The sequence below is a fragment of the Quercus suber genome, unplaced genomic scaffold (assembly GCF_002906115.3).
Source record: "Quercus suber isolate HL8 unplaced genomic scaffold, Cork oak 2.0 scaffold_6, whole genome shotgun sequence".
Taxonomy (NCBI): Eukaryota; Viridiplantae; Streptophyta; class Magnoliopsida; order Fagales; family Fagaceae; genus Quercus; species Quercus suber.
Genome location: NW_027069472.1, coordinates 670,498 through 691,824, shown reverse-complemented (window position 1 = coordinate 691,824; position 21,327 = coordinate 670,498). Strand labels below are relative to the sequence as shown.

Sequence of the window (21,327 nt, the reverse complement as noted above, 5' to 3'; positions counted from 1 at the left end):
CGCGTGATAATTGATAGCATTTTTTTAATTATTAAAGATTATAAGCTTTTTTTATTTATATTTTTAGAATCAAAGATTTGAAGATAATTGATAACATTAAACAATGTAAACAAACATGCTTTGCAAGCTCAACAAACCATAATTAGTGGGCTCGTAACTCAAGTTAAGTTTTTCACCTACACAATCAAAAGACGAGGTCTAATGTACTCTACTACTATTGGTATTATTTTTACTGTTAGTAAATTATTCTAGGAAAATTTTTATAGAAAAAAAAAAAAAAAACAAGTAATATTTTATCAGTTTTTTCAATTTTCCATAAAAATAGATAAAAACTTTTCTAAAATAATTTATTAACAATTTTTTTAAAGGAACATGTTAATATGATCATTTTGAAAAAAAAAAAAAAAAAATCTCCTAGCTAAGCCCCAAGAAAAGGGATGTGTTTAGGTGCGGAAGCCACTTCGGATATTTATTAATTGGTTTTGACATAATTTGAATTTGGAATTTATTTCAAGATCAAACCTGGTCCTTTTGTTATATATTATTATTATAAACTAAGATCTAAGGGTTTCTTGATTCAAAGAAGAATTTGGGTACAACCGTAGCAGAGAGGGAGAGTTTTAGAATTTTAAATTGTGAAATGTGTTTTTATTGCCACCTTTTGAACCATTCAAACTAAGAGTATCAGTACTAATATTTTATCCTCACACCTTTTTTTTTAGGGCCTTCGGCTGGCCCAGGCAATTACAATGAGCCTCCATTAATTATAGTTTGACTAATCATTTTAGGGTTAAGTCAAATGTAGATATCAAGTTTGGTGGGTTGGCTTTTCTTTTTCTTTTTTTGGATGGGGCGTGGGTGGGGGTGTTCTAAATTGACCAAATATGGCCATTCGGGGTTTCCTTATTCAGCCCTAAAAAACAATATTTGTAGGGCACATTTTTTTTTACAATTGTCAATATAATATATTGTGATTAATGTATAATAAAAGCTATTTTTACAGTTTTATTTGATATTTGATCACACGTGCCAAGTGTTGGAGAGAGAGAAAGATAAACATTTTTGAATTAACTGCCCCTCTTTTAAGTAAATAAACTACGATAATTGCCATGTTGAGTGCGAGTGTAAAGAATTGTTTAGGTACTCAAGTGTTAGAGAATTAAGTCTAGTATAAGGTCGCCATACGAACTTCTCTCCTTATTATCCAAGCACTCAATAAGCCAAAATACAAGAGGCCTTTAATCCAACCCATTTGTAAACAACAAGGAAACCCTTGTCAAAACCACCAGAATGATTGGATCCAGACCCTTTTGGGCAAAGGACATTTCTCATAAGCATCAGAGACTAACTTGTTTGTAGTCAATCATGTCCTATACTCTCTCCCATGCAAAAATTTACAATATGCAATATATGTATCTAGTTGCATAAAAACAAATTAAGTACCAAGGAACAACTAACGGATCAAGTGGAACTGTGGAAAGAGGACACCTCTAAAAATATTTATGGATAGTGCAAACAGATATGGCTTCACGTTTTGCTCATATATCTTGCTAAATAGAAATTTCCTTAATCAGTAAATTAGAAATGCGGCTCTGCGTACCTGAACATCAAAACCATCAAAGAGACATTCACTCCATTAAAATGGCTTTCGGCTCATGCTAAAGCCCTATGCATGCTTGTACCAATCAAGCTCCTACGGATATAGCGCCCCCACCACACCCACCACCCCCCCCCCCCCCCCAAAACAACAACAACAAAAAAAAAAAAAAAAACTGAAAGATTAAATAAATCGTATCATATTATATTATATTATATTATATATAATAAAAGTTGGGTTTAGACGCCATGGTTGCGCTAAGTGGCTTCACCATATTGTAGAAATTTTTTTAGATTTTAAAAATATATATAATTTTTCTTCTCTTATAATTTCTAAATTGATAAAAATCTTAATTTGATTACAATCTAAATTCTTCATCTTATCCATGTAATCCTTATTTTTTATGTGTAGTGTATTATTAGAGAAAGCAGCAATTTTTTTTTTTTAATTACTACACTACATGTAAAAAGAAAAACTTTATATATAAAAAATTAAAAAAAAGTTATATATTACTTGTGGGGCCAAAGAATTCGGTGACCCCGGCCCATTTCATAATGAGCCCAAGGTCCACACCAAGAAGGAAGGAATGTCCGAAGACGAACAAAGAGAACCCAAAGTGCCAAGGAGCATAGCCGAGGATAATCCTGTCCTCGGTCAACCAAGACCGTAGAAAAGAAGAGCTGCACACTATCAAAGGCAGCCTCCCAGAGAACTCCAAAGAGAAGGACGAGTGCAATGGACCGAACTTGGGAGCATGGTGGAGGCGCAATTCAAGGAGAAACTGTCACCTCCGCATTAAATGCCCACAACTAACGTTCTGAGCACATTGATGAGGAAATGACTCTGAACAGTGCTACATCGATTACCACGACTCACAGAACGCCAGAGAGGATGTCTGATGGGACAAGCACTCAAGTATAGGCTTGAATGATCAACAAGTGGAAGGTTAAGATCGTTTAAAGAGGGCTACATAATTGGAGGAACCGACCAGGGAAAGGGGGTGGGGATGGCAATGTCAAGAACTCTGGCAGCCATTGTCACCCTAGATGTACAAAACAAGAGCTCCTCGGGTTGGGCCGAGGACAAGCTTTCTTTGATGAACTTAGTTCATTCTCGTTTTATCAGCATAAAAATCCGTTTTTACTGTTATCCATGCACTAAAGTCAAGCTCTTTAGCCCACTCTCTACATATTTATTGTACTGGGTTCACTGGGCTAAGATCCCACTCATTTTTGGGCATGATCCGAAAATCGTGACCCTACATTACTAATAAAAGTCTAATCAATATTGCAGATTTTTTTTTTTTTGGGTAAGATTTAAAATGATAAGACACGTAAAAAAAATGGATAATATTCTTCTCTTATTACTTCTAAGTTGATAAAAATCTTAATTTGATTACAATCTAAATTCTTCATCTTATCCATGTAATCATTAAAAACGTGGATAATATAACTAATTTACTTAGATTAGGATCGTGTAACCATTAGTATTTTATTTAAAATTTAAAATTATAAATAAAAAAAAATTTAGAAAAAAAATACCAATTTTTTATAGATTTTTTTTAATTTATTATTTTTCTCCCTCTGTTTTCCCAATACTCCACCAAAGTACGTGAATCATAGTTGTAGGGTCACGATTTTTGGACCAAACCCAAAAATGAGTGGGATCTTAGCCTAGTGAACCCAGTACAATAAATATGTAGAGAGTGGGCCAAAGAGCTTGGCTTTAGTGCATGGATAACAGTTAAAACGGATTTTTATGCTGATGAAACGGGAATGAACTAAGTTCATCAAAGAAAGCTTGTCCTCGGCCCAACCCAAGGAGTTCTCATTTTGTACATCTAGGGTGACAATGGCTGCCAGAGTTCTTGACATTGCCATCCCCCCCCCCTCCCTGGTCGGTTCCTCCAATTATATAGTCCTCTTTAAACGATCTTGACCTTCCACTTGTTGATCATCCAAGCCTATACTTGAGTGCTTGTCCCATCAAACACCCTCTCTGGTTCTGTGAGTCGCGATAACCGAGGTAGCACTGTTCAGAGTTATTTTCTCATCAATACGCCCAGAACGTTAGTTGTGGGCATTTAATGCGGAGATGATAGTTTCTCCTTGAATTGCACCTCCACCATACTCCCAAGTCTGGTCCATTGCACTCGTCCTTCTCTTTGGAGTGCTCTAGGAGGCTACCTTTGATGGTGTGCCGCTGTTACCTTCTACGGTCTTAGTTGACCAAGGACAAGATTATCCTCGGCTATGCTCCTTGGCACTTTGGGTTCTCTTTGTTCGTCCTCGGACATTCTTTCTTCCTCAACGTGGGCCTTGGGCTCATTATGAAATGGGTCGGGGTCACCGAATTCTCTGGCCCCACAATAGCCCCTCTAAATCCTGCTGTCCGGACCCTCGGATGGAGAGGAGGATTTTGATGCCCTCAGGTCCTTGTCATGGCTTGTCGAGCCTTGTCTTTCGTCAGCACTTAAGTCTCTTCAGCTGCCCAAGGCACATTCCTAACGCTTCAGAATATGGAGCGCTTCGGTCTACGGAGTGCCTCGGTATACGAAGCACGCCCTCATTAAATTCTGGCGGCTCTGTGCCCCACGTTCAACAGTGTGATGGTAATCTAACGGTGGAGGTTTCTTCGGAAATTGGGCAGGAGTTATTTCGCTTGTAGCTCTTTCTTAAGATTTCGTGCGCATTAATTTCCGCTAGATTTCTCCTTCTATATAAGGCGCTCCGGGGGAATCATTCTTTCATATTTACACATCTTTGAGTTTGTCAAGAACTTTAAGTTCTCAACCCTCTGGGCATTTCCAAGGACCTTGCCAAGATCGTGATCAAGGCCTAAGGAATGAGATGGCCCTGGGTTAGAGCAAGGGCAAGGAAGTCGAGCCCCTTACAGGAACCAAGAATGCCGCCCAGATCCTGGGCGACGCAGTTGAGGCAAAGGAAGCAGAGGCTAAAGATGTTCTTACCTTTCAACCGAGCAAGAAAGGAGACCCTCCTCCTTCAGCCAAGAACCGAAGCGGGCGTATATCGTATCAGACTTTCGGTGCAACAAAGTCTGGGTCTCACCTTGATGGTAAGACATCTTGCAGTTAGGAGAAAGGTTCGTAAGAAATATAACATTTTTCTCCAGTATGCGTCTTTGCCTGCCCTTCAAGTTGGTAGTGATTCGCGTCCAGTTCACTTACCAATGGAGGTTTGTACGATTGCTGAACGGCTGATGCCCGAGCATTGCCGTCTCCAATGCTTAATTATCATGAAATTGGGAGAGAATCAAGGGAACGTCTTGGGATGGGGCCATCAGGCGCTTCTACTTCTTCCCTTTCTCATCACCGATACCACCCGCACTAGCTCGATTGCTGTTGGTAGCCTTAAAACAAGCCTGCCTTAGCCTCTCTTTTTATTGTTAGCTTTAAAACAAGCCTGCCTAAGCCATTCGATGTATGGTGTACTTTTCCTTTATTTAATAAAAAAGGTTGTACTTTTCACTTTACGAATTTTTTCTTTCTCTACAATGATTATTTACTGTGTGTATTGTCATTTTTCCCTCCAATAGGACTCGGAACTAATGCCATTGGTGGTAACAAGAAAATCGTCGCCTTGACTTTAATAAAGCCGACTATAGTACTCGGCTGCTATCCTTAAATAAGTTAGCTATGTAGGAATAATCATGAACATAACCATGTGTTCTATACAGCAAACAGTGTAACTATGAAAGGATATTGGATTTAAAGTAAGTCGTCCGAGAGGACCATCATGCATTAAGGCTCTACTCGGCATTTACAATGTCGCCATGGCGTCGGTTTCCCCAAGCGTCTGATCCGAGGATCCAGACATGCCTTAGGTTCTGTCTAACACTTAGATAATTTGTCAAAAGTTGTTAGTTTTCCCATAGGTTTGAGTCCGAAGACCATGCAATACCTTGGTTCTGTCTAACCCTTAGATAATTTGTCAAAAGTTGTTAGTTTCCCCATAGGTTTGAGTCCGAGGACCATGCAAGACCTTCGTTCTGTCTAACACCCAGATAATTTGTCAAAAGTTGTTAGTTTCCCCATAAGTTTGAGTCCGAGGATCATGCAAGACTTTGGTTCTATCTAACACTTAGATAATTTGTCAAAAGTTGTTAGTTTCTCCATAGGTTTGAGTCCGAGGACCATGCAAGACCTTGATTCTATCTAACACCTAGATAATTTGTCAAAAGTAGTTAGTTTCCCTATAAGTTTGAGTCCGAGGACCATGCAAGACCTTGGTTCTATCTAACACCCAGATAATTTGTCAAAAGTAGTTAGTTCATAGGTTTGAATCCGAGGACCATGCAAGACCTTGGTTCTGTCTAACACCTAGATAATTTGTCAAAAGTAGTTAGTTTCCACATAGGTTTGAGTTCGAGGACCATGCAAGACTTTGGTTCTGTCTAACACTTAAATAATTTATCAAAAGTTGTTAGTTTTCCCATAGGTTTGAGTTCGAGGACCATGCAAGATCTTGGTTCTGTCTAACACTTAAGTAGGAGGTCCGAGGACCCGTCATAGCCAAGGTTTCGTTTAACCACTTCAGTAGATTATAAGATATCGACATATACTTTCCAGAACTAGCCCCGCTGCGAGGCCTCCTTGGATTGCTCTGTGTTACTGCCTTTCCCTTGATGGAGGTCCAGCGAACTCGGCCACCAGATTTGCCAGGGCCTGACCCTGGATAGAGGTACAGGGCATGTACTTGATGTTAGAAGCCCTTAAAACTGTCCCTTATTCAGGAATCCTTCCAGTATAATCCGCACTTCGAAATATAGATCTAAGCAAAAGCTGAGCTGGGACAACAACTGTATGCCTCATGTAGTGTATTACTTGCATAGTAAACTGGCCACCATAATGGCTTTCCTCGGGGACTCTGGCCGATGAGGGCTTGATCCTATCTTAACTACTCGTCGCACTTACTATCACGCAAGCTCTTCCACAGACGGTGCCAATTGTAGGGTCACAATTTTCGAACCAAGCCTAAAAATGAGTGGGATCTTAGCCCAGTGAACCCAGTACAATAAATATGTAGAGAATGGGCCAAAAAGCTTAGCTTTAATGCATGGATAATAGTTAAAACGGATTTTTATGCTGATAAAACGGGAATGAACTAAGTTCATCAAAGAAAGCTTGTCTTCGGCCCAACCCAAGGAGCTCTCGTTTTGTACATCTAGGGTGACAATGGCTGCCAGAGTTCTTGACATTGCCATCCCCCCCTCCCTGGTCAGTTCCTCCAATTATATAGTCCTCTTTAAACGATCTTGACCTTCCACTTGTTGATCATCCAAGCCTATACTTGAGTACTTGTCCCATCAGACACCCTCTCTGGCATTCTATGAGTCGCGATAACCGAGGTAGAACTGTTCAGAGTCATTTTCTCATCAATGCGCCCAGAACGTTAGTTGTGGGCATTTAATGCGGAGGTGACAGTTTCTCCTTGAATTGCGCCTCCACCATTCTCCCAAGTCCGATCCATTGCACTCGTCCTTCTCTTTGGAGTGCTCTGGGAGGCTGCCTTTGATGGTATGTCACTCTTCCCTTCTACGGTCTTGGTTAACCAAGGACAGGATTATTCTCGGCTATGCTCCTCGGCACTTTGGGTTCTCTTTGTTTGTCCTCGGACATTCCTTCCTCCTCGGCGTGGGCCTTGGGCTCATTATGAAATGGGCCAGGGTCACCGAATTCTCTGGCCCCACAATAGTGTTTTTTTTTTTTTTTTCCTTAAGTACAAAATTAGGATAGGTTCAAATATTTTGCTCATTTGCAATGGTATGCCAATGATAATTTTTTTAAATATATCTTTTTCTTGATAATTATATTTTTCCTAATAATTCTATTTTTCCTAATAATTCTATTTTTAGTGTATTCTTATATATTTATATGCACAACTTCTTCATTTATGGCTTCTTTCTTTCTCTTTTTTTTTTTTTTTTTTTTCCTTTTTTAAGTTTTTTTTTGGGAGATATAGACACTACTTATTGTTCCAATCAATTTTGTCTCTCCCCATTATTAATAATAAGTTTATATCTCTCTATTTATTTGCAGTAGAATATTTTATTAAAACCACACTATTAAAGGTATGTTTTTTCTCTTTGTTTTTGTTTTCTATGGTTTTGTTTGAGTCATAAAGTCAATTTTAAATCCATGAAATTCATATATAAGCCTATATAAATATTTCACATTTATAATCTGTCCAGTATTAGTTATTATTTGAAGTAGAATGCTTTATCAAAGCCACCATCCATATTATTATAGGTAAGTTTTTCTTCTTTGTTATTTTTGTGTGTGCGTGTTTTTTTATTTATGGTTTTGCTTGAGTCATTAAAAGGTAATTTTAAATCCATGAAATCTACTATATAAAGTAGGGGTGTCCAAACCCGACCGTGACCCGCCGAACCGACCAACCCGCCCGATCTTCACTTGAGTTCAGCTCAAACTGACGCTCCCGTCGGTTGGTTTTGGGTTTCTGCACCCAAGGCCCGACGCCAGTAGGTTGAGTGGCGGGTTTTCTTCTCCAAAACCTAAGCCACCCGACCCGACGAAGGTTATATACAATCCGGCGAAATCACGCTCAAATCCGAGAAGATCCAGCGAGTTCTCAACCATATATGGTGAGATTTAGCCAGATCCGACCATTCCCAACAGATTTCAGTGATTTTGGTGCAGATTTTGGCCATTTTGATGCAGATCTGGTGAATTTTTACATTTTTCGGCGATAATTTGCAGATTCCGGTGATGATCTCCAGCTCCGGCGACGACCCGATCTCCACCCAAACTCAAAATCGATCCGACCGATTGACGCTGGTGGTCAGTTTCGAGTCACTTTTCCGTCCACCCGATGCCGGCGGGTCGGGTTCGAGCTAGGTCAAAAATCGACTTAGCCCGACCCGTGGACACCCTTAATATAAACCTCTATAAATATTTCACCTTCTTCTATAAATATTTCACCTTCATGATTTGTTTGCATCAATTATTATTTGAGTTAAACTTAAAGGTATGGAGATTTATCCTTCTATCGCTATAATATTCTTCCTTTTTATTCTACAAAAAATATGTTCAGTTTTTTTCTTCTTCTTTTGTTTGGTTTTGCATTTATGAATTATTTGTGATGGTGTAATGTAACGCGCTAACTCCAAACTCGTCCGTTAAGGCCGTCCAAAGCGAAAAAGGATAAACAAAACATATGGGCTGCATTATGACATACTCGTCCATCATTGAGATAGTCCAAGAAAAGAAAGACTTGGATGACTTCCTCCGTTTCACACGTCTTTCCCCATATTTGCTTGAGACAAGCTTTTCACTCAGTGTAGAGCACTGAGGTCAGTTTCTAATGGCGGTTATGGAAAATAACCCAAATAAGGTAACTTCCATGGCAGTTGTGAAAGTTACCTCCGAGTCTACTGAGTTCCTCAATGATAGGGGCAGTTACTAAATGAGTAACTGTCCCAAAATCTGTCCTATATAAGCATTTATTCATGAAAAGGTAATTCATCCTGGCATTTTTTCCACACAAATTGGAATTCCAAAAATACTGACTTTACCATCGTAGGATTCTTGACCGGTCTTCCCCAGTCTCTTCTGATCTTGTGTTTATTTTTCAGGACATTCCAAGTAACCTTGAGATCAACGCCCAAGACATTCAGCCTATTGATTTCCTTGTGTTCATCAATTTGTACTCATCTTTTGTTTTCTTTTTTCTTTTTTTCTCTCATAGGCTTTATCTCTTTATTATTTAAGAATTATCAAATTTTGTATTTCCTCCTACAACAAGGGTTTCATCTTTTTTATTTTTAGGTTGTATTTGAGTTATGCTTATATGTGCATTATTAGATTAAATTAATTTTCTTGAATAGTAAATGTAAGGACACAATTCGGGTACCTAGCCCAAATGATAAATGAACTTAAGCTCAAAAAACCCAATACAATGAATTTGTAGAGAGTGAGTTAGAAATCTTGGCTTTTAATGAATTAGTTAACAAATAAGGTGGATTCAGATGACAAGAAAATATAGATAGACTAGTTTAATCTAAAGAAAACTATCATCGGCATAGTCCGAGGAGATCAGTTCTTATATATTGATTCTCAAGTTTGATTACAAGTTCAGTTCTTGATTGCTACAGTGTTTCTCTTTCCATTTCTCGATCCCCATTTCCTCAAGGGTCTCTTACATTATATATCTCTCTTTGAATGATCTTGGCCCTCCACTTGTTGATCATTCAAGCCACTACATGAGTGTTTGTCCCATCGGACATGCCCTCTGTGAGTTGGGGCGACCAAAGTAGTATTGTTCAGGGATCTTCTCCTCATAAATGTGGTCAGAGAGTTAGCTGTAGAGCATTGAATGTGGTGGTAGCAGTTTTTTCTTAAATATTTCTTGGCTCCCATTTGTCCTGTACATTCGCAGTGCACATCCTTATTAATAGAACTCCCTAGAACATCATTCTGGGCGACAGAACATACTTTCTAACCCCTTCTTCGTTTAGTTGAGGGGATACTCCTCCTTGGCCTACCTCTCTTAGCCTTTACAATCATAGCTTGCTCGTGGAGTTCAAAGTCTTACTTCTTCCTCACTATGATCTACTCTCGGACCATTGTACCTCCTCAGACAAGCCCAAGGCCCAATATATATTTGGGCCTACGTCCCCACAGTAAAATTTTTATGTTACTATTTCTCTTTCTTTTCTTTTTTTTTTCTTTTTTTTTTTGGTTAGTAATATTATATATGTGCAATTATGTTTATTTTTTTGGCAAATGAATAGCTTTGGTTAAGTTTCCATAGGTTTTTAATTATTAAATTTAGGAATTTTTTCATATAAATATGTTGTGTTATTGCTTGATACTTTTAAGAACAATACTTTATATGCAATTTATATAATCTAGATTCAAGTGATTATTAATTTATTAGTATTTCTTAATAAAATTATCCTAAAAGTTTATAACTAAAACTATGCAACGCACAGGCATAATACTAGTCTTAAAAATAAAGTACGAGGGCAAAGAGTTCTAAAAAGTATTAATTTCTTTTTTAAACACCAAACTATGAATAAAAAGTTTATTTTAAAAAAAAAATTAATGGAAAAGGGTGTGGGAAACCTATCAGTTTTATTTTATTCTAAACCTATCTGTCAGTTTTATCTTGGAAAATTATTATCAAAATAAGCATGTGTAAAAAAAAAATATATATATATATATAATTTATGAAAAATTATATAGAAACCCATCAGTTTTATTTTATTCTAAACTTAAATGATATAAATGTAATAATTGAAACTTTGTGCAATTAAAAGTTGTAATCATATAGTTTTAGCTCTTGCTAATACTGCAAAAGATAATGAGGGAGCTATTGTTTAGTTAAAAGAATGTCATTTTTTTTCCATTTTCATAGTATATAGCGTGAATGAATAAAGTCTATTACCGTCTTTATTCAAAAAAAAATTGTAAAAGAGATTAGCACAATGGGTAAATTGTTAGAAATAGTACTACACACCTAACATTTTCGTAATAAATCTCATAATTACTGAGTTGATATGTTATCATTAATTCTCAATTGAACTCATCCTTAACTTCTCTTTATTATCCATTATTTATAACTTGACATATCAATAAAAATTGTGAAATTTATTATACCCCAATACTTATTGAATTCAAAGAGTCCAACTCGATGGCCTTTAATTTGGCAGCCCTTAGTTTTTCCTCTCAAAATTTCTTTATTTATTCAAAGGCAAAACAAAAAATCATAATTTTGGCTAAATAGTTAGTATTGTTTTAATAGAGAGGGTGTAATAATCATTATTCAAAACTAAATATTTTTACCCTAAATTTCCGAGAAAAAAAAAAGTAATTTAAAAAAAATTATTAATTAAAAAAAAAAAAAAAAATCTCCCAAGGATACAAGACAAGAGTCCAACCACCAACTGAAAAGCCCGAGTTGGAATATTACCCGACCGAATGCGTACACACTTTACTGCCCAAGTTGGAGTTTTCACACCAAAAAAAACAGGTTTGAAAATTGAAATATTATACCACTTCGTAACCAAAGGTAGATAGAAACAAAGCCAAAAGACTTGCACACACTGTAACACCCACACCAGAAAACCAGAAAATCTGTCTCTTTTTTCTCTTTCTTTTTCTTCTCCAATACTTATTTCAAGGAGACCTGTTAAAAGCAGAGTTCCATTTCTCTACTTTTCCACCAATCCTTTTATTTGATTACTTTTTTACTCTCTTGGGTAGTGCTGATTCTTGTTGGAATTCTTCAATTTTGGTCACTATTATTTTATTTTATTTTATTTTTTTTGTAGACTTTTCCTCAGTTTGTTTTTTGATGACTGGCTCTTTGATCCAATAATCTAAAGGGGTTTTTCTTCTTTCCACTATGCTACTTGATTTTATACTTGATCAAGGAAGGCTTTAACTGCTTTTGGGTATCCTTATTTGATTTTATTTTGTTCAACTAATCTCAGTTTCGGACTATCTTTGGTGCAATTATTGTCATCTCTGTATTGACAGGAATCAGCAACTGATGGGTTTGGTGAGCACTTCTTCTATCTGTTGATTTGTGTTTGTTTCTCTCTTGGTATCTATTCATAGTTCATATGATATGCTATAGTTGAAGTTTTGATTTTGTTATTTCTGTCAAGGTTAGAGCAAAATAGGAAGATGAGGGGTTGACTTGAATTTATTACTCAGCTTGTGAAGATCAGATCTACTATGTTTTGTGCTAACGTATTGAGAAAGATTGGATCTTGGTGTTGAAAGTAGAAGAAGATTTAGAAAGAAATTGGTGCAGGGCTCAATGGGAAATACTTGTGTTGGACCTAGCATTACTAAAAATAGTTTCTTCCAATCGGTTTCTGCTGCAATGTGGCGGACCCGAATGCCTGAAGACTCAGGTTCTACTCATACTAATGAAGAAGCTGTCAATGAGGGTACACCTAGCGAACCTGAATCACCTATGCCTGTCCAAAGCAAACCCCCAGAACAAGTTACAATACCAAAATCGGAAACTAAACCGGAAACTAAACCAGAACCAGCACAAGTCAAAAAAGCCAAGAAACAGCCTCACTTGAAGAGGGTGGATAGTGCAGGGCTCCGTACCCAAGTTTTACAGACAAGGACTGGTAATTTCAAGGAATTTTTCACTTTGGGGAAGAAACTAGGACAAGGCCAATTTGGGACCACATATCTATGTGTGGAGAAGGCTACAGGGATAGAGTATGCGTGCAAAACTATTGCAAAGAGGAAGTTGATAACACATGAGGATGTGGAGGATGTGAGAAGGGAAATTCAGATCATGCACCATTTGAAGGGACATCCTAATGTTATATCTATCAAGGAAGCTTATGAAGATCCGATGGCAGTTCATGTTGTGATGGAGATATGTGCAGGTGGTGAGCTTTTTGATAGGATCATTAAGCGAGGGCATTACTCAGAAAGAAAGGCAGCTGAGCTTACTAGGACTATAGTTGGGGTTGTGGAAACTTGTCATTCGCTTGGAGTGATGCATCGAGACCTTAAGCCTGAGAATTTTCTCTTTGTCAATAACCAAGAGGATTCACTTCTCAAAACTATCGACTTTGGCCTATCGATATTCTTCAAACCAGGTATTTTCTTATGGTTGCTTGTACTTTTGGAAATTATTTGAATTGCTACGCTGATGTCATTCTGAAATTGTTGTTTTGGTAAGATTTCACAGATTGATGATGTGATAATGCTGTATTATGTAACAAGGTGTACTGCATGCTTTCTGTATAGAACGCTCTGCCTGAAGTTCTAATCTTCTATATAGAGCGGGCTGCATTTGATGTCTGCAAATTATTTTGAATCACCAATACTTGTTCAAACCTATCTTAGCAAATCCCTTCAATCTGATAATTGGTCCTCTTTATGCAATGTATGGTTTTAGTTTGAATTTTGGTTAAGGACTTAGTCACAGTTTAAACTTTAGGTACAATCAGATGTTAATCTTCTTAAATAAAATTATGAACTTATTAGTGATGTAATCCATGGGCACAGAAAGTACTGATAAGAATAACGATCATACATCCCTAAATAAAGGAAAAGTTTAAATAACTTATAAAGGAATCCATCAGCTATTAATCTAGGTTTGTATCTCTCTACCGAGCCATCTAGCTAGCCCTGGGCCCAGGCCAGCATAGAATGAAAGCGATGGCCCTAATATTGTGTTGGGAGAGCCAGCTTCTTCAGTTGTGGAAGGAGAAGGGCAGGCGTGGTGACTTGTTGCCAGTTCAAGAAACCTACCCTGGTCCATAGAAATATAACACCACTTGTCAGCCTGAAATAGCTGGCTACTGATCTCAGTCTCTCAGGATAATAATGAACATCTATACTTTGTTATTCTTGATGTTTAAAGCACATAAGGTCATTTTTACCTTCCATCTCAGTTCTTTGGTTTGCAACAATATTATTAAATTGTCAATTATTAGCTTCAAACTTCCAAATAAAATTGATTCTCTAACACCATACATAGGTCTGATTTGAATCTTATTGAGCTTTAAGTAGACAATTTTAAAGTGGTTTTGTTGTAGTTGCATCTGAGTGCTATGAATTTTCCATTTCTCGTTGATTAATTAGCAGACTGGGATGACTGTCAAACCATTGAAATTCCCATTCTCCGAGTTCTGTCTTCTGAGTATTGAGACTATCAACTGAGACTTACAACAAATAAAAAAGACTACCATTTCTGAGTCTGATGATACTTTGTTTAATCATTAATTTGCTGAACTATATATTTGAATGTCTGCAATTTCAAGTAATTACATCCCAGCGCACTATAACCCTCTCCCCCCCCCCCCCCCCCCAACCCTTCATTCTTTGTTTTTGTTTGTAGTTTGGTTAACTCAAGAACAATCCTTGCGAACTGTTCACTTGTACAGTTAGAGTAAATTTCTATGTTAAGAGAATTGAGCATGCATCTATGCTTCTATCATTTACAATATTTCTATATTCTTCTCTTTTTTTTCCCCTACTATCAAGTTTTTAAATATCAGCTTAAGGTTAAAGATTGTTCATTCTAGATGGAATTGAAGGAAACTTTATTTTTCCTGAGAAACTAACTAATAAACACTCACTCACACACATAGAGAGGAGAGGGGAAGGGGTTCTAACTTCTAACACAATGCACACTACAAATTCCACTCAAAAGTCATTGTTACTAAGGGAGGATTTTACATTCTAGATTTAGTTTCCTTTTTGAGTTAAGCATTTATCGCCCAAAAAGCAGATTCTAAGATAGAATTCAAAAATTGTAACAATACTTTTATTTACATGAAGATGCATTAAAATATGATGCAATGATACTGCTTTACTTTCGGGCATAAACATGTAATCAACCCATTTTTTATGTAAATTGTGGGCAGCTGCATTTTGACTTCATGGTTCCACCACTCTGCTTCTTTGACACTAAATAGAACTAGAAGCAGTAGGTTTGATTTTCTAATTTCTAAAAAATCAATGGTTTCTCCGTCCAGGCGAAAGATTTTCTGATGTGGTTGGCAGCCCATATTATGTTGCACCAGAAGTTCTACGAAAGCTTTATGGTCCAGAAGCAGATGTTTGGAGTGCTGGAGTGATTCTATACATTCTATTAAGTGGAGTGCCTCCCTTTTGGGCTGGTAAGAAGTTTGGAATCTACTAGTTCTTGAAATTTCATTACTTCCTTGCCTGTATTTGTCTAAATATGTTCCAAATTTTGCTTATTGTTTTCCTTTTTCCCCATTTTTTCTTTTCATCCATGTAATGATTATGTAGAATCCGAGCAAGGGATATTCGAACAGGTCCTGCATGGTGATCTTGACTTCACGTCTGAACCTTGGCCTAGTATATCCGAAAGTGCAAAAGATTTAGTGACGAAAATGCTTGTTCGAGATCCTAGGAGACGACCAACTGCACATGACGTTTTGTGTGAGTCCTCTATTGTTTTGTTTCGTTTTTTATCAATTAATTCAGATGTGGGAATTATGTGATTAGGGAATGGGGTTGAGTAGAATCTATTTCTATTGTCATACATATAAGATTTTATAAAATTTTCCTTTAAGTTTTCTTGTGACTTTATGAGCCCTGATGCATGCATACATAGATTAGATTGGAGGAAATATGAGAGTATCTTCTATTTAATAGTAATGTTGGCTTTTGTATTCCAAATGATGAAAGAAGTAATGTTGGCTGTGTTTTGAATCATTAAATTGCCGAACCTTGAAATGCCATTGAATTCATTCAGCCCAAGTTTGCCATAATATCCACAGCGTCAATGGAAATTTCATATCCAACAAAGAATCTTGTCCTTATTTTTCTATTTTTCCCTTTTTGAATTTCAGACTTGTTCAGAACGACCAGGTCTTCTGCTTCTGCTGTTTGTCTTGAATCATCGTCATTATTAATGTGTATAAATCCTATAATATTTATATTAGGTTTCACACTGGATTTTCTTTTCCTTGCTAATAAAAAGTTTATATTCCTGTCAGGTCATCCCTGGGTGCAAATCGATGGAGTTGCTCCTGACAAGCCTCTTGATTCTGCAGTTTTAAGTCGCTTGAAGCAGTTTTCTGCTATGAACAAGCTCAAGAAAATGGCTCTTAAAGTAAGTGTCTGGATGTGAAAGCTGATTACATTTGAATATAAAATCACTGAAAAGCTCAATAGATAGAGTTGCTACATAATTTGTGTAGTCAGATTCAGGTTGAAACTATTGTTTGGATTTCTATTAGATAGAATGACTAGTCCATTTCTCACTCTCTTTTGTTTTTTTTTTTTGCAGGTCATTGCAGAGAGCTTATCTGAAAAGAGATAGCTGGCCTAAAAGAAATGTTCAAAATGATAGATACGGACAATAGTGGTCAAATCACTTATGACGAACTCAAGGCTGGTTTGAAAAGAGTAGGAGCTAATCTTAAGGAGAATGAAATTTATGATCTGATGCATGCAGTAAGTATTAGTGTGAATTTTGGTCCAAGTCTTTGCTAAACACTTCAATCAGTTTCTCGCAATTGATATATGCTATTAGTTGGGAAAAANGGGGGGTGGAGGCGCAGAGACAGAGAGAGTCCCAACTTTAAACTTTAATCTATTGAAAATTTGAAAGCCAGTGGAACAAAAAATAACAGACTATATAACTTTTCTCTTTCTTTCCTACAAAATAAAATTTTAGCTATTACTCCACGGTAGTATGTATTATATAGGTGTAGAAGTTAATAACAGCATGTCAATTTAACAGATCTTTAAAGCTACTAACTTTTAGTATGTGTTACTTTGAACTAAGGGACTCATGAGTTTGTTCAGTCATTCAATATTGACTCTCCTAGAGCATTTGTAATATTGGTGAGATATTAATTGGGATAGAAGATTATAAAAGGATAGCAATCAATATTTTTGTAATTTAATTGTTTGTCAGAGCAATTGCACACAGAACAATTTTATAATGTTTGGCTAGCCAACCACTCCATGATATAGATTTGGAATCTGGAGTCTTAATTAGAGGGCCCATGCTGGTAGAGGTTTTGAGAGGAGGTTATGAATTTTTAGCTTCAAGCCATAAAGAATTGTTAATGAGTATAGGCTTATGAGAAACCATGCCTATACAGTAATTGTAAACTTGTTCCAATTTTTATTTTTTTATTTTTTATTTTTAATGGATGTGAAATTTCATTAATTACAACAACAGAGATACAAAGAAGCAGCTGAGGTGCAGAACACCAGAAAACACGACCTACACCATCAAAACCTGAAAAACTCAGCTAACATAACACATATAACAGAAACAAAGACCAACTAGAATCAAGGCTCAAAAACAGGAAAGGGATCCTCCACTGACAACAAAAGGGATCTTGTTGTTATCATTGAGTTAATAAAAGTTAAATACAAGATACAGAAGTTCTCATTATTTCGTTTCTTTTCTTCTACTATTTATTTTTTGTTTTTGGGGACTAAAGGAGTTTTCAATGTGCTAGGGGTAAAGGGGAGGAAGGTGTTTTCTTCTTCATATCACTAACAACATGATGGACAGTGTTTTGAAAATGAAAATCAAACAATAATCCCTCCTTAATGTTATGTTATTTTTGATAAGAGGGATTAGCCACGCGGATGATTGGGATGTGTGCTACTACTTCGAGCTGTATAAATTTTCTATTTCTCCGAATTATTTTGATATATGAGAACATCAATGCATTCTATTATATTCTAAAAAAATGGAGTGACTAGAACTGCTTTCTGAGAGAGCTCACTTGGGAAACTGAATGTGCTATAGGCAAGAATATTTAAAAGGGCTATAATGTTTCAGAGAATTTCGTTAGCTGCCATAAGACTGTGAAATAATGTTGTATTACTGAATTATATTTTAAATCTGATGTTTTACTAAATTGCAGGCAGATATTGATAACAGTGGAACCATTGATTATGGAGAATTCATTGCTGCAACATTGCATCTGAACAAAATTGAGAGAGAGGATCATCTATTTGCAGCTTTTTCCTACTTCGATAAGGATGGAAGTGGTTTTATTACTGCTGATGAGATTCAAAAAGCTTGTGAGGAGTTTGGCATAGAAGATGTTCGCCTGGAAGATTTGATCCAAGAAGTAGATCAGGACAACGTGAGTGTTTTCTTTTATCATATCTTCTCAATAGTACTATGGTAAAGGATTGAAAGAACAATCTTTTTGGCCTTCCCCCAAAACCCAACCCTTCTTCACTACTTGCTTCTGAGACCTTGACAACTCAGTAAAACCTGATTAGGGTAGCACCTTGGTCAAGCTATATGTCCATCCAAGAGAACTTGAAATTCAATTTAAGTTGGATTTGACTAATGGTTTTTTCTGATGAAAATTAAGTACAATTTAAAAAGCTAAAACTATCATACTATGGTGATTAGGCATTTGGAGCAGGGAGGGGGGGGGGGGGGGGAGATAGGGATTTTTATTGTTGATCTTCCTAAATAATAAGATGATACAGTTTTTGCAACTATCTAGTTTTTTGCCTGAAGGCCATTTCTGTGCAATGGTTGATGGTTGCATTTGATGCAAAAGAGCCTAAATATTAGGTTCCAGACCACATTGACATGACTGGCACTGCATATCGTTCTTTCACGTAGTGTAGAGAAGTTTCATTCAGCCAGCCCATGAGTCTTGACACCGAGTGGTAAAATGGTAGGTGGAATTAGGTCAGGTATTAGGTGCAAGTCCTGCCAAGGAGAAGAATCCACTATTCAGCAATTTGCTCATTCCTTTCATGTGTGATGCCTATAATCATTTATTTCTATCAATTTTGCAGGATGGAACAATAGATTACAATGAGTTTGTGGCGATGATGCGAAAAGGAGACCCTGTAGGTGTTGGTAAGAAGGGTCTAGAAAATAGTTTCAGCATCGGATTTAGAGAGGCTCTACGACTGTAATCGCAAAGGCAGCAGGTAGATTCTTGATTCTTTCTTCTTTGTTTTAACCTTTTGAGAAGTCAAAGATTGTATAGTAGGAGCCTTGGTGCTCAGCTAAGAAGCAGCAAGGCTTTTTTAGAGTATAATTGTTGGATTTATTCAGATTTCAGTGAGTTTGGAAACAGCAATCAGCCCTTCAATTGTATTACATCATACTATGGAAAGGAAAAACTTGTATGGTTTTAGTGGTTCCCTTTTCCTGTATTCAAATTGGTTATGGCAGAAACATTCGGACATTCTTGGAAGTGCAACAATGTGTTCTCTTTGTTGGTAAATTATACATGCATCTAGGCGGTTTTGGATACACAATCTCACATTAATTGCAACATGTTTTTAAGGAATGGAGGCAAAAATATGTGTTAGTTATAGTTTTTTTTTTTTTGGTTCATAATACAGCAACAACCAAGTTGCTACTACTAGTGGAGGATAAGAATGCATGTGCCCAACCCGGATTAATTTGTTGAGAAATAGTCAATCCTATAAAATTTGGGACTAAGGCTTTGTTATTGTTATTGTTGTATTTATGTTTAAGTGATAAGATGGGTAAAAGTATAACAATACTTAAAAAAGAAAAGGTAAGATTTTAAGAGGTTATAGCTTTGGTGTAGAAATTTGTGATTCATTACCATATTGGAATGGTTAAACTTAGATACAAGTCTCTAGGTTTTGTACATTAGGTTCCTAAGTTCAACAATATGATTCTATGAACCAATGCAGTACAAACAGTGAAATTTTTTCCAAAAACAAATAAATTCACCTATATGTTTTTTTTAGAGAGAAAATTCGCCTACATGATTTATTGGCCAATACAACCATATGGTTGGATTTAATTAGGATTATTTTGCCTTTAAAAAAATTTTTCAATAGTAGTTATAGGAAGTGGGGAATGTGGCATTCGAATCTTTCTTTTAATGAAGAACACCAATTAATGCGACAACCCTCTTGGACTTGACCTTTACCCATTATGAAAAAGCAAGTAAATTATAAGTTAGAATATGCAACATACGAAGTTGAAGTGAAGACATGGTTGACCATGCTCGTGGTATAAAATGTTCATGCTTGGGGGATTAGTGATTAGTCTATTACAAAATTCAAATAGCAACTATCACACCTCAACTCTTTTTAAGGATTTTTTGGATCTTAGAAAAGAAAATATACAATACATTCATCCCAAAACCATTCTGACTTAAAAGAAAATGTCATGTCTTGGTGGACAAAAAGCCTTATGGTTTAATGGGATTGTACAGTAATTACCAATAAAGAGTCTATGCTGGTGACTGTCGAAAAAACTTGCGGTCGACCTGTATATGAATATATTGACTAGCAATAGAAGAAATGCATTTTACAATGAAAGATAAGGGCCTCACCAATATCAGACTTTTTACATCAGTCACTGGATGGTTATTAACATACTGCCAACACAAATAAGTAAATCACTTGAATTGGATCATTTATTTCAAAAAATATAAATCCTGATAAGTAAGATCTTAACCCAGATACTGCTGTTAATCCTCTAAAATTCAAGATGCAATTTTTCAATACCATGTAACGTCCTAGTCCATATCAATCCCAATCAGTCAAGATCACACACCGAGAATCTACATAAGAAAGCGAAGCCATTGCCAAAGGGTATTTCTCCTCAAAAGGCAAACAAGAAAGACTCACAAACCATTGTATACATCATGCACACACTTCAGCAATAACCACCCAGCTTTCTTAAATATGAACTTTACAAAAGCTCAAGCAGTAACCAGTAACCTTTTTTAAAATCAGATTACCCTCAATGAAGCTCAAATAATGGTTGATACACGTTGAAGAACATAAACCTGCAAATATACTGCGAATGACACCTCGTGTCAAGAACTTAAACAAAAACAGAACACTCAACTCACGCAAACCTGATATTCATTTGAAAGTAAGAGCAAAATCCATATCCATTCTTATTACTCTTCATCTCACTACTGCACAAATTAAAAAGAAATGAGGTAAACATATCCTTCTTTTGAACTATTCTCCTATTTATTTCGAGCCTTAGCACATGAATTACATCTTTTTTTGGGTCAGATTAATGTGTCTGTTATGCTCCTATTTTTAAAGGAGTCAAAGAAACATTCTCTTCCCCCCTCCTTTTCTCTCTTCAAAGAGAATGAGAATTTAAGTAAACTTGAGGAACAACTAAACTACTTTTTTGTGATAAATAACTTAATTTATTGAAAGAAAAAAAAATGTTTACAGGACATACACTAGAGACACCATCAATCATGGTGTAGAGTAC

General features: G+C 36.4%; 1 protein-coding gene across 1 annotated transcript; it reads left to right on the top strand.

Annotated features, from left to right (window-relative positions):
* Window positions 1-11,609: 11,609 nt before the first annotated feature.
* LOC111996717 (calcium-dependent protein kinase 1) lies at window positions 11,610-19,327 on the top strand. The gene is given in 9 exon segments (XM_065773021.1): window positions 11,610-12,141; window positions 12,251-13,213; window positions 15,101-15,244; window positions 15,381-15,533; window positions 16,094-16,209; window positions 16,387-16,408; window positions 16,411-16,553; window positions 17,990-18,214; window positions 18,891-19,327. Coding segments are annotated over 8 exon segments (1,734 nt in total). The 5' UTR covers window positions 11,610-12,141; window positions 12,251-12,405; the 3' UTR covers window positions 19,014-19,327.
* The last annotated feature ends 2,000 nt before the right edge of the window (window positions 19,328-21,327 follow it).